This window comes from Cibotium barometz, chromosome 60 (assembly GCF_041138505.1).
Source record: "Cibotium barometz isolate CiBa-2024 chromosome 60, ASM4113850v1, whole genome shotgun sequence".
Taxonomy (NCBI): domain Eukaryota; kingdom Viridiplantae; phylum Streptophyta; class Polypodiopsida; order Cyatheales; family Cibotiaceae; genus Cibotium; species Cibotium barometz.
Window position 1 is genome coordinate 2,948,868 of NC_141105.1, and position 13,458 is coordinate 2,962,325.

The 13,458-nt window shown below is 43.3% G+C and overlaps 2 protein-coding genes across 2 annotated transcripts in view; one reads left to right on the top strand and one right to left on the bottom strand.

Moving 5' to 3' along the window:
- LOC147604878 (brefeldin A-inhibited guanine nucleotide-exchange protein 2-like) overlaps nt 1–13,458 on the bottom strand; it is a 102,876-nt gene that overhangs the window by 28,215 nt on the left and 61,203 nt on the right. The gene's annotated exons all lie outside the window — the stretch shown is intronic.
- Nucleotides 1,064–3,994, top strand: LOC147604879 (uncharacterized). Its single transcript, XM_086794053.1, has 3 exons — nt 1,064–2,615; nt 2,716–3,034; nt 3,162–3,994. Exons 1-2 carry the CDS (start codon nt 1,183–1,185, stop codon nt 2,987–2,989), a joined length of 1,707 nt encoding a protein of 568 aa, XP_086650179.1. The 5' UTR covers nt 1,064–1,182; the 3' UTR covers nt 2,990–3,034; nt 3,162–3,994.

The following is a 13,458-nucleotide window of genomic DNA, read 5'->3' on the forward strand; positions in this document are numbered from 1 at the left end:
TAAAACAAGACACAGTCAGATTGATAGACAGATAGACAGACCATAGTAGCAATGAAACGCGTTTCGCTGATACGAAACGTTTCATTGTTTTTGAAACGAGTTTTTTTTTTTGACATTTTTTTTCCCCAAAAACTGCAATATCCACGTTAAAAAAACGTTTGGCTGCCGTTTTTGTGCGTTTCTGTGCGAGCGCCGAGCAGCCTGCAGGTTCTTCGAAGTCACGACTCACGCGGCGCACAGGTTCTTCGACTCACGCACTCTCTCTCTACACGTCTCTCTCTAGTTCCAGTTTCATTTTTTAGGTGCCAGTAGTATCATCTTTATTTTTTCATTTTCTGGGTTTTTTTATCCAGACATTGTATCAGATCCACCATGATGTAACTTTTGGTCTCATAGGTCATTATGGCCTTTTGAAGACGTTAATATAACATTTCATTTCATTTCATTTCTACACTGACTTGCCTCTCTCTCTCTCTCTACACCTCTCTCTCTCTCTCTCTCTCTCTCTCTCTCTCTCTCTCTCTCTCTACACACACACACAGCCGTGCTGCATTGCTGTCGCGTGTCTCTCTCTCTCTCTCTCTCTACACACACACACAGCCGTGCTGCATTGCTGTCGCGTCTCTCTCTCTCTCTTCTTGCGAGGCATGCGAGACACCCAGTCAGGGTGCTGACCACAGAGGATATTGAGGAGATCCGCCAGTGTCCGATGCGGCACATATTATGAGATGGAGGTACCTCCATAGTGTACCTTCCAGTTCCAGTTTCATTTTCTAGGTGCCAGTAGTATCATCTTTATTTTTCATTTTCTGGGTTTTTTTATCCAGACATTGTATCAGATCCACCATGATGTAACTTTTGGTCTCATAGGTCATTATGGCCTTTTGAAGACGTTAATATAACATTTCATTTCATTTCATTTCATTTCTCTCTCTCTCTCTCTCTCTCTCTCTCTCTCTCTCTCTCTCTCTCTCTCTCTCTCTCTCCACACACACGTCACACGTCCTCTTTACACACCTCTCTCTCTCTTTACACCTCTCTCTCTCTCTCTCTCTCTCTCTCTCTCTCTCTCTCTCTCTCTCTCTCAACTACAGAATTATGATTAAATTCATAAGGCTGAAAATTAACCTGAACTTTGAACTTTGAAGGCTGAAATTTTCTTGAACTTTTTACAGAATCGAGATGGGTCGCAATCGTGATGCTGTATGGGCCCATGTCACCTCACTTGGAAGATACGGTGGGTCTGGGGCCGAAAAGTGGAAGTGCAATTTCTGCTTATTAGTGACCGGCAGGAGTGTAACCCGCATCAAAGCCCATTTGTCTGGCTTGAAGGGTGAGGGCATTTGTGCTTGTCCCAGGGTACCAAAGGCTGTGTATGATAGTCTACAAGAATGGAAGAAAATCCAAGAAGGGGTTGTAGACTCTAACACAGGTACAGGTGTCGAGGAAGAAGAGAGCACCGAGGTAGTGGCAAAGAGGGGGAAAACTCATGTGGCTGAAAGCCAAGATTCCTTTGCAGGTGGTGTGTGTGCAGGTACGAGCTCTATGCCGGTAGCGGCTCGTTCTAAATTGCCGACTGTGGGGTCTCTCAAGAGAGGCAATATCAAAGCAGGTTTTCAAAAACAGGCTGTGAAAGAGGCAACTCGAGAGCTCACGAAGCTCTTCATACAATGTGCCTTGTCTTTCAACATACTACGCACAAATCGTTGGAAATGTGCCATGCGTGCCGTCAGTCGGATTGGATACGAGTGGGAGGGACCCAACTATGAGACTATGCGCACTAAAGAGCTACGCAGAGAGCGTGCACAGGTGCATCACGAAATTCAGCCACTAAGGAAGACTTGGGAAAAGTATGGTTTCTCATTGCTTTGTGACGGGTGGTCAGATGTACGCAAGAGAAGTGTGTACAACATCTTGGTGTCCTCTTGCAAGGGCACAATGTTTTTGCGTGCCATTGATGCATCCCAGCCAGGCACAGTGGTTACAGGAGAGTTCATTTGGCGCCATTTGCGTGAGGCTGTTTTGGAAGTTGGGCAGGAAAATATTGTGCAGGTTGTGACTGACAATGGTTCAAATTGTGTCAGTATGGGCCGCATGCTTGAGGATGAGTTTCCACGCATTGTTTGGACACCATGTGCCAGTCATAGTTTGGATCTTATGATGGAGGATATGGGCAAGCTAGGTTGGTTGCAGGAAGTATTAAATACAGCTCGCTTCATTGTCAAATTTGTCACAAAGCGGCCCAAGATCCTTTCTATCTACAGGGCACAGGGTGAGTTGGAGCTGTGTAAACCCGCCACCACTAGGTTTGCATATATGTTCATAGTGCTTGATAGAGTAGTAAGAGTACGAAAGGGACTCTTACGACTAGTGGTGTCCAAGGAATGGTATGACTGGGAAGCTGAAAATAAGTGTTCAAAGTCAGATAAGTTTGTTAGCACTATCATGGGTGCTGAGTGGTGGGCAACAGCAGAGGGATTGGTGAGGATTTTACAACCTTTCTACAGCGTATTACGAATCACCGACATGGAGGGTTGCACCATGGGCCTCTTATATGGGTACATGGACAAGCTCGGGGAGTGCCTTATAAAGGCAACTGGTATTTCTGACATCCAGTAAGTATTATATTTTACTTCTCTTTAAATTTCAGCTCTAAACTTTATTTAATATAAACTCTAAATCGTGATTCGTGATTCGTAATGTTCAAAAAACTAGGAAGGCCAGCCTCCGTGCTATTTGGCAAGATCGTTGGGATTGGTTTCATAGACCAATCCATGCAGTGGCCCACATTCTCCATCCTTTGTGGAGACACGAAGATCAGGCATGTTGCGAGGAGTTGGAGGATGGTTGGACGGAGTATGTCACAGCATGGGTGGGTGGAGATGTGGATCAGTTGGCTACCTTGGAGCAGCAGCGGCTTGCCTTCCGCAACAAGACAGGAAAGCATTTTGGGTCACCGACTGCTGAGTTGCATTCAGGGATGTTATAGCCTGTATCTTGGTGGGAGAAATATGGTATAAGTGCCCCACAGTTGGTGAGTATTCATTAAAGTTTTATGCTCATGTCACATGATATATCATGATTCATGCATGTGCTTTCACCTGTGTCATGGATAATGAATCATGTCTCATGTGTGATTTTTCGGGTTTGAATTTTGGCAGAGGAGGCTTGCTATGAGAGTGCTTTCACAGGACTGCAGCTCAGGTCCTTGTGAGAGAAATTGGAGTACATGGGCCCTTTTCCACACAAAGAAAAGGAACAAATTTACCACTCCACAATTAGAGCGGTTGGTTTATTGTCATTGCAACCTCCGTCTACTTGAGCAGAGAGGTACTTCTATAGAGCCGATTCAGGTGAATGTCGACAAAATCGACATTGAGAAAGTGAAAGACATCCCAGAGACCCCACCTGATGAGCAGGACATTTACACCATGTTATATGAGGAGGCGATGCAGGGAACCAGGCAAACACGTAGCCGCTCTCGAGCCAGGGTGGGCAAGGATACACATGGTGCTAGCACTAGCAGGAGTTTTGTACGTGGCACAGATGATGGTGGTAGCACGAGTGTTGCATGTGAGACAGCGACAGCAGAGGTTGTAGATGACTCTTCTGATTGGACCACAGCTTCTGAGGCATCTGATGTTGCAGATGAGGATGAGGATCTTGAGTTGGATGATGCAGAGGAGGATGAGTAGGCTCTCAGAGTCTAGTATCTACTTAGTACCTAGTCATGACTCATTCTCATTTTCATTTATGATTTATTGACATGTATGATGTATTATGTCATGTTTGACATTGGAGGCTACTAGCTAGAGCCTTGGATAGTGTTGTTATTCTTAGATTTTTTTGAGTTTCTTTCATGTATGGTGTTAGTGGCAGTCACATGTCACATGTGACATACTCTCATTTGCTTCAGCCACAGCCCATGTGGCATGTGACATTTATGATGTATCATGTGACATTTCTCATTTTATGGATTGCCACTCTTTGGTCCTGACTCCTTTTGCCATTTGGTTACTTGTAAGTTGTAAATCGTAAATTATTAAGTTGTGCTAATTTATTTGAGCCTATGAGATCAAGGTAACATGTGTCCCCCCCCCGGGTACCCGAGCCGTTTCATACTTCTGGGCTTCAGCATGAAACGTTTCGAAACGCGTTTAAAAAACCTTTTTTATGAAACTCCTGGCTACTATGAGACAGACAACAGATAGATAGACAGACAAGACTAGATAGATAGAAGACTGACTGTAGAACTGACTGTAGACAAACAGATGGACCTTGAAGACATCCCTCCTCAAGGGCAATCTCTGCCTCTCAAGTAGGGACAAGAGAGAGGTCCTAAAGCAGAATGAGTAAGACATAGAACCCCTTGACCTACATCATCGGTGGTCAAAGTGGTAGACAAGAAAGGTGAAGTAATCAGAAAGCCCACTTCTCATCATAGGAATGAACAGCAAGATCTGCTGATGTAGATGCTGCAGCAACATGGGCTGAGGTAGATGCAGGGGCTGATGTAGAGGTTTTAGAATAGCAGTCCTTCTCCCGGTGATTATCACGGCCACAAATGGTGCATGGATGGGCCTTGAAGCAGTCCTTCTCCATATGATTAGTTTTTCCACAATGGGTGCAAGGCTTTCTTACCTTAGAACCTCCTTTCTTTGCTAAAAATGCAGTGTCAGTTACCTTTTGTTGTTTTGTTCTTTCCTCTTCTTGGAGAGCATTGATGATACCTTCAAGAGTAGGATTATTGTGATACTTGAAGGTAGTAACAAGAGTAGCATAGGTGTCAGGTAAGCTTTTGAGAAGCACAGCAATAGCAATATCTTCGGAGATGGGGGACTTCACTGATGCAAGCTGAACCATAAGACTGCGAAAATAATTGACATGAGAGGCTATAGTAGCTCCCTCCTGCATATATAGATCAAAGAATGAGATCATAAGTGCAATCTTAGAGTTTTTAGAGCGGGGTCCAAAAAGGGTATCCAAAGTGATCCATGCTCGAGAAGCAGACTGTATGTCGGAAATGTGATGAATGTAATCATCTCCAAGACCGAGCAAAATGATAGCATAGGCTTTGTCATTCTTGGCAGTGGGAGCATAAGTGATAACTTGCTCAATGTCGGAATCTTCGGGAGCAGCAGGATGAACAACGTCCCAAAGACTTTCTTTCATAAGATGGCACTTGATTTTGATTTGCCAAGTATGAAAGTTGGACCCGTTGAATTTGTCGATAGACATGAGAGAATGAGTGGAAAAGGCCATGTGGGAAGGTCTTACCTCTTGCTAAAATGCAAGGGCAGTGTCTATTCCCTTACAAGATTGCAGAAATGAATGAAAGAAGAGATCCAAACTGTTTTTAGAAGCCGGCTCTCTCACCACTTGTCAAGGCCATAGCATGTGACAGCCTATCGAGGTATGAGGAACCAGCGGTTTTCAGATATGAGCATGAACAAAAAGGAGACAATGCACAGTACCTTAGACTTTTCAAGAAAAAGCGATGGCAGAACTGAATAGTTAGGCGGCCTGAAGGGGGGAAATGCGAACTCAAGATTGTGAAGAGCTGTGTGATATACTCATGATTGTTGTAGGGGGCGGCGGCGGCAGCTCTAATCAGGGCGTGAGCAGACTGTTGTAGAGATAGACAGCTGTAGCAGTCGGCTGCAACATCAAAAACAAGTCGGCCAGGAGCTGTGTATGAGCCTGAACACGTACAGGCTTCCGTAGCAGCTGCTGGAAAACAGGTCGGTAGCAAGAAAGTGGCCAGACGGCAACTGAACAGCTGAGCGCAGCGTATCCTAACAGCTGAGCGCAGCTTAGGGAGATGGTGGGCAACACAGGACAAGAGCAGTCTGCTCTGATACCATGAAGGAAATATGAAAACAAGAGCAAAACTAGAAATGAAACAAGAACTAAATGAAAGACAAAGAGTTACCTTGAGATGAGTGTAGACAAGACACAAGATTGATACTTTCATTGATGTGACACCTACAATATATATGTGAGAAGTACAAGATTAAGTAGACTGACTTATGGGATAAATGTAGAGGTGCCACATGGCACTAGACTCAAGACACAAAGACTTAAGTGAAACTAGACTAGAAATAGTACACCTAGTGTGCACTTATTTCCAACAAGGAGGAACCTGTTTTCTTTAAGGAAGCACAGGATAATGATCATTGGATGCATGCTATGCGAGATGAGTATAACTCTATACTCAAGAATAACACCTGGTATTTGATAGATCTACCTCATGGCAAGAAGGCCATTGATACTAAGTGGGTTTACAAGTTAAAATGCAAAGCAAATGGTAGCATTGATCACTACAAGGCCAGACTTGTTGCAAAGGGGTATGCCCAGCAAAAGGGCATTGATTATGATGAGGCCTTTGCACCCACATCTCGTATGACTACCATTAGGTGTCTCATTGCTTTAGCAGCACATCATGGGTGGAATGCACATTAGTTGGACATTAAGACTGCATTCTTGAATGTTGATTTACATGAGGAGATGTATGTATCGCAGCCTCTTGGTTTTTATGTGAAAGGAGAAGAGTCTAAAGTATGCAGGTTGAAAAAGGCTCTTTATGGCCTTAAGCAGGCTCCTAGAGCATGGTATGAGAAGATTCATGTGTACTTGGTTGCAAATGATTTTTGCAACATTCCAATAGAGAGTACCCTCTATGTGAAGAGGAGTAAGGACACATTTTTTATCATCGTTCTACACGTTGATGACATGCTGTTCACGGGACCCGATATAGATCAAATTCCAGCCTTTAAGGCTAATTTACAGTCATCGTTTGAGATGTCAATTTTGGGGTCCTTGCATTACTATTTGGGGATTCAGTTTATGCACTGCAATGATGGCATTATTATGGTGCAGTCTAAATATATACAGAAGCTATTGAAGAGGTTTAATCTTAAAGACTATAAACCTATGACTACACCTATGGAGACAGGTACTCAACTTAGTCTTCAAGATGGAGGAGACTCTTTTGATGCTAGTTTGTATCAACAGGCTGCTCGATCCCTTCTTTATGTGTGCAACACGAGGCCAGATATACAATATGCGGTCTCATAGTTGAGCAGATTTATGCATAGTCCAAGTACGAAGCATTGGCAGGCTGTTAAGCAGGTTTTCCGCTATTTACAAGGCACTCAATATTTCATAGTCACATGAAAACGCGTTTCTGGAGTGAGAAACCCTGAAACACCGAAACGCAAGAAATGTTTCGAAACGTTTCAGAAACTCCTAATTTTTTTGGTTTCTCAAAAAAAAAAGTTTCTCAAAATGTTAAAAGTTGCTATTGTTTGGAACTTTAGCAATGCAAAATTATATAGAAAAAAAAACCGAAACCTTAGCGTTTCTTAGCCGAAGGCCGAAACGTCACCAAAAACATTTCGGGTGACTATGCAATATTTTGGATTATTTTATCCAAAGGGGAGTGAGTCACAGCTGCATGCTTTTAGTGATTCGTTGGTTGGAATTTGGGGGTTTTTCAAATTAAGTTCAAAATCAGCAAATTAAGCCTCTTCTAGCTGTAGAAATTTGGGGCTTTTGTGAAAATTGGGCAATTGACTACACATTGAAGCAATTGCAGTGCATAAAAATTGGGGGTTTTCAAATTGGAGCATGTAATTGGGGATTACAGCAGTGATATGTCACATATGTATACACATTGTGTGTAATTGGACAATTTGGTGCAGGTTTATACTTGCTTCAGGTTGCAGGTAAAAATTTTGCACAGGACATTTGGTTGCCTAGCAGTGCACATTGGTGCTTGGTTTGTCTGCAGGTGTATTTTGTCGACATGGCTCAAAATGCTATAGATGTATTCGATGTACTCACCCAAGAGGACAAGTTGGATGGATCAAACTACTCCCTCTCTGGAGTTTCATGATTCGTAATTTGCTACTAGCCAAAGGGCTTTGGGGCATCATGTGTGGTGACGACACATGCCTACTTACCATATAGCCAGCAACGCCTCAAAGGGGAGGTGCTCAAAGAGCTCCTGAGGTAGAACCTGCTCCCACACAAGAGCAGAAGAGATGAGACTCTAAGGATGCACAGGCCATGTCCTTGATAGCTCTTTCAGTAAAAAGAACTATTATTCCACACATTCACTCTTGCAAGACATTGAAGCTTGCATGGGACACATTGGAAGCAATGTATCAGGTACGCAACAAGCAAGAGTTGCCTACTTGAAGAGGCAATTGGATCTTCTTTCTATGGATGAGGGTGACTCCATGTCAGATCATCTCACCAAAGTGAAAGATTTGCAGGAACAATTGCTCAACATTAATAAGGTTATCCCAGACAGCTGTGACAGACAACTGGTCACCAACACTCTTCATTCTTTACCACCTTCCTACTTGGGCTTTCACACCTCTCTCAACCTCTCTATGAGAGGAGGTGGTGATCCCATCACTTTTGAAGCGTTGGTGGGTTTACTCTTGCAGGAAGAGTAAACAAGAGCAAACCTATCTAGCAACCGTGGTGGAGACAAGGCATTTACAGCCAAGGATAAGGGTAAAGCAAAGAGCTTTAAGCATGGGGGACAACAGTCTAGTAAGACTGGTCATGGGCATCCCTCTTCTGGTGGTGAAAAGTTTGACAAAAGGGATGCAAACAAGCCTAAAAAGAAGGGCAAATGTCACTACTGCCATAAGCTTGGCCACTACATCAATGAATGTAGAAGGTGGATTGCAAAAGAGAAAAAGAAAGATGCAGGCAATGCAGTAGCAGACTCTTCTAATGACAAAGCACAGCAATTGGCTAATGTAATTCAGGAAGAGTACACTTTTTTGGTCACATGCACTAGTGACACACCAAGTGCTTCAGACAATGATATGTCTTGCATTGCATTTGATAGACAAGATGTATCATGGTATTTTGATAGTGGTGCTTCGAGCCACATCACTTCATGCAAAGATGTATTTCAGCACTTGGTTTATGCTTCAAATGGCCGCACTGTATCATGTGCAGATCATACCACATATCCAGTAAAGGGAATTGGCAATGTCATGCTTGTTGCAGCCAATGGTGCCAATATATGTATGAAAATAGTGTTGTATGTTCCAGGGATAAAGAAAAATCTGCTCTCCATCTCAGCCATAAACGACCAAGGTTTAAAGTTTGAATTTGAAGATGGTAAGCGTTTGGTAAAAGACCCATCAAAGAGTTATGAAATAGTCACTTTTGGAACACGATACAAAGGCTTGTATAAGTTGGACAGCTATGACAAGTGTACTTATGATGCAAATACAATGGTTGCTCACACTCCTGCTATGCATGATGCACAGCTATGGCATGCTCGTTTTGGGCATGTAAATTTTCGGAGTTTGATGCTTTTGTAGAAGCATTATATGGTTGATAATATGCCGCATCTTGAGTCTCCAACAAGATATGTATGTGAGGGGTGTATTTTGGGAAAGATGCATTGAAAACCATTCCCCAAGGATGGAGCTGTTAGAGCTGAAACTAAATTACAGTTCATACACAGTGATGTATGTGGTCCAATGCGAACACCATCCATAGGGAGGCATCTTTATTTCGTCACATTCATTGATGACTACTCCAGGTTTGCTTGGGTTTACCCCTTGAAAGCGAAAGCAGAGGTGTTTACATGCTTTCGACACTTTGTAGCAATGGCTTAAAATATGTGTGGATGTAAAGTCCAAACACTCCGCTGAGATAGAGGTGGAGAATACATGTCAAATGCATTCAAGGATTATATGCTTCAATAGGGCATCAAACACCAATGTACTGTGCCTTATACACCGCAACAGAATGGTGTAGCTGAGAGGAAAAACAGATCTCTCATGGAGATGGCAAGATGCATGGTGAAAGCACAAAGTTGCCTCACAATTTTTGGATGGAAGCTATAATGTGTGCAACTCACGTGTTGAACAAGTGTCCAACAAAAGCTTTGAAACCCATAACACCATTTGAGGTTTGGTATAGCCGAAAGCCAAAAATGGATTATATGTGTACATCTGGGTGTTTGGCATATGTACATGTGCCAGAACAACTCCAAACAAAGCTAGATGATAAAGCAATGAAATGCATTTTTGTGGACTACAGCAATGAGAGCAAAGGATACCGTCTTTATAATCCAACAACACACAGGATTTTTGTTAGTAAAGATGTGGTATTTGCTGAAAATTCAGTATAGCCCATGTATAGCTTATATAAAAGTCATGATACAGGTATACAGGACATATTTGATGGATTATTACCCATTGCAATTAGGGGGGGTGAAGATCAGCCAGCCCCTACACAAGAAAATCCCCATGTAGAACATGTGGAACAACCAGCAATTCAGCCCCCTTCTATGGAAGAAGTAGAAGATCTTGTCAGGGAAGAGCAAACAGCCATAGACACAGCCACGTCGGTGCCTTTGCAAGAAAGCAAACTTGAAGCTCCACTCACAGGAAGAACAAGGGCTAGTTCCAGCCATGCATTGAATATGCATCATGGGGAGTCTGCATTAGCCATGGGTGGTCTCTTTGATTCAGAAGAGCCTTCTTCTTATGAAGAAGCACATGAGAATGAGCACTGGGTGCAAGCCATGCAAGATGAAATCTCTTCTATCATGAAGAACAATACTTGGGATCTTGTGGACTTGTCGAAAGGCAAGCATGTCATTGGAACAAAGTGGGTGTGCAAAGTCAAAAGGAAGTCTAATGGTACTATTGACAGATACAAAGCAAGACTTGTGGCTAAAGGCTACTCTCAAAAAAAGGGAACAGATTATGAGGAGACTTTTGCTCCTACTTCGAGAATGACTACAATAAGATCAGTGATTGCATTGACTGCACATAAAGGATGGAAAGTGCATCAATTGGACATCAAAACTGCATTCTTAAATGGGGATTTACAGGAGGAAGTATATGTAAATCGGCCCATTGGTTTTGTAGTTCCTGGTGAGGAACATAAAGAATGCAGGTTACACAAAGCATTGTATGGGTTAAAGCAAGCTCCAAGAGCTTGGTATGATAAAATACATGCTCATCTAACCAGCCAAGGTTATGTGAATAGTCCAGCTGAAAGCACATTGTATGTGAAGAAAACTGGTGCCGATATTCTCATAGTCATCTCGTATGTAGATGACATGCTCATAACAAGGACTAGCAAAGCACAAATTTCAGATTTCAAAGATGATTTGAAAGCTGAATTTGATATGTCAAATTTGGGGTCTTTACACTACTATCTCGGCATACAGTTTATGCATAGAGATGATGGCATTGTTATGCAGCAAACTAAGTACATAAAAAGTTTGCTAAAAAGGTTTCACATGGATGAATGTAAGCCCATTTCTACTCCAGTAGAACCAGGTGTACGGCTTACTATGCATGATATTGGAGAGCCTTTTGAGGCCGGCCTTTACAGCCAGGCAGTGGGATGCCTCATTTACTTGTGTAACACGAGGCTTGACACATCTTTTGGGGTGTCTTTGTTGAGCAAATTCATGCACAGCCCAGGCACAAAGCATTGGCAAGCAATCAAACGCATTTTTCGTTATCTTCAGGGTACCCTGGATCTTGGTTTGTTCTATCCCAGGGGGGGCAACTTACAGCTTTATGCATTCAGTGATTCAGATTGGATTGGTGATTATGATACTAGGCAATCCACCAGTGGGAATTGTTTTTTTCTTGGCAGTTCATGCATATCTTGGTTGAGCAAAAAGCAACTCACTGTTGCCACGTCTATTGCGAGGCTGAGTACAGGGCAGTCCTCACAGCTACAGTAGATTGTGTATGGTTGAGGGGATTATTGGCTGATCTTCGTGAGTGTTAGGAGACACCCACCACCATTCTCATTGATAGCCGGAGTGCTATGGCCGTGGCACGAAATCCCGTATTTCTTGCACGTACCAAGTACATTGAGATTCATTATCACTATGTTAGAGAGAGGTTACATGCAGGGGAGATCAGTTTATCTTACTGCCCTACATAGGATAATGTTGCAGATATTCACAAAGGCTTTACCTCGAGAGAAGTTTGAAGCTTTCCGCAAAGCTTTGGGCTTACTCTCATATAGAGAGTGATCTGCTACCTTGTACAGGTTCACACTTTCACTACAGGAGGGATTTGTAGGCATACGCTCGCTTATGGTAGTGCTACGTGTGAACAGGGCTTAACCAAGGGCACTTTTTCCCATGTGGTTTTTTTCCTTGGATATCAAGTGTGAAAGAACACTCTATCCATATAACTTTTGTACTTCTATATTATATGGATGTGACACACATGCAAGAGTTGACTTGCATTTTGTGGTCACCACACATTTGGTGTTTGGCTCCCTCTCTCTCTCTCTTCTGTGTCAGCTTCTTCTCCCTGCACCTAACCCTAATTTGCAGGATGCATTTGCTATGTGTGAGTGTGTGAGTCCACCAACACCAATGTTCTTCAACAAGGTCAAAATAGCTGGTGTATGGTAGGAAGAACGTCTTTCTTGGGCCCAATGGGAATGGGCTTCCCTTCAGCACCTCTAAGGTTGCTTCCTCACCATTGAAAACCACTAGGAATAAACCTCTCCCAAGAAACCTCACATCTTTGAAGTGGAGTGTGAAGTTGGAGGACAACGCCACTAGTATCCAATCACACGCCTAGAGATGGGATGGATGTGACTTGACAATTTTGGCAACGAGGGCTGTTTTGGTGTCTTTTTCACTCTTGGCGAAGAAGTTCGCAAGCTTGGCTTCTGTAAAATTAATGGTTTGCCTGGGGGCGTGGTGATGATTAGCCATGAAGCTTATCTTTGCGAAAAAAAGGCCGAAAACTTTCTGATGCTGAGGCTAAATGGCAGGAAAAGGAGGGGGCAGACCCAAAACCAAGGCTGGGCAGCAGGCCAATGTAGGGCAGCAAAAAGGAAGAAGAGGCGGGCAGGGGGAAGAAGCCACAACAGAGGGGGGGAATGGCCTGCATCGGGCGGGGCGGGGCGGGGCGGGGAGAGGGGGGGGTAGCAAGCGGTAAAAACACATCTTCAAACAACCTTAGTCAGAAAGGGAAAACCTCTCTCTCATAAATGGTGTTTGATTTCATACGATCCTCCCTCTCCCAACTTTGATGTAGAGTTTTTGAAAAGCACTCTAATTCAACCCACAGAAATCCTAATTGTATGTAACATATGCATTCCCTAGTAGTTTGGCATCCTGATAAATCCTTAAGCCGTGAGCATGAGGAACTCACCTTTCTGTACGCTCCTCCTCGGGATAGAATCTATACCTGGCAAGTATCATCTTGCTGACTCTAGGCAGTTCCTGGTTGCATAGTGTGTGTGGCTGCCCAAGGTATCAAAGTGGTGGTAAGATGTCAATGGAGAGGGCCTGTGTTGTTATCCATCTCCATACACACCAGCAATTTTATACTCCCTAAGAGTGCCTATCAGAGCAAAGTGGTACAGACTGTAGAATCATGAATGTTGTGAAGGGAGGCCACCTTTGGCTTTCCCCTGACAAAA

Coding starts and splice junctions, on each gene's coding strand:
- LOC147604879 (XM_086794053.1), top strand. CDS start 1,183: ATGGGTCGCAATCGTGATGCTGTATGGGCCCATGTCACCTCACTTGGA. Junction 2,616..2,715: donor ACTGGTATTTCTGACATCCA/GTAAGTATTATA, acceptor TCAAAAAACTAG/GAAGGCCAGCCTCCGTGCTA.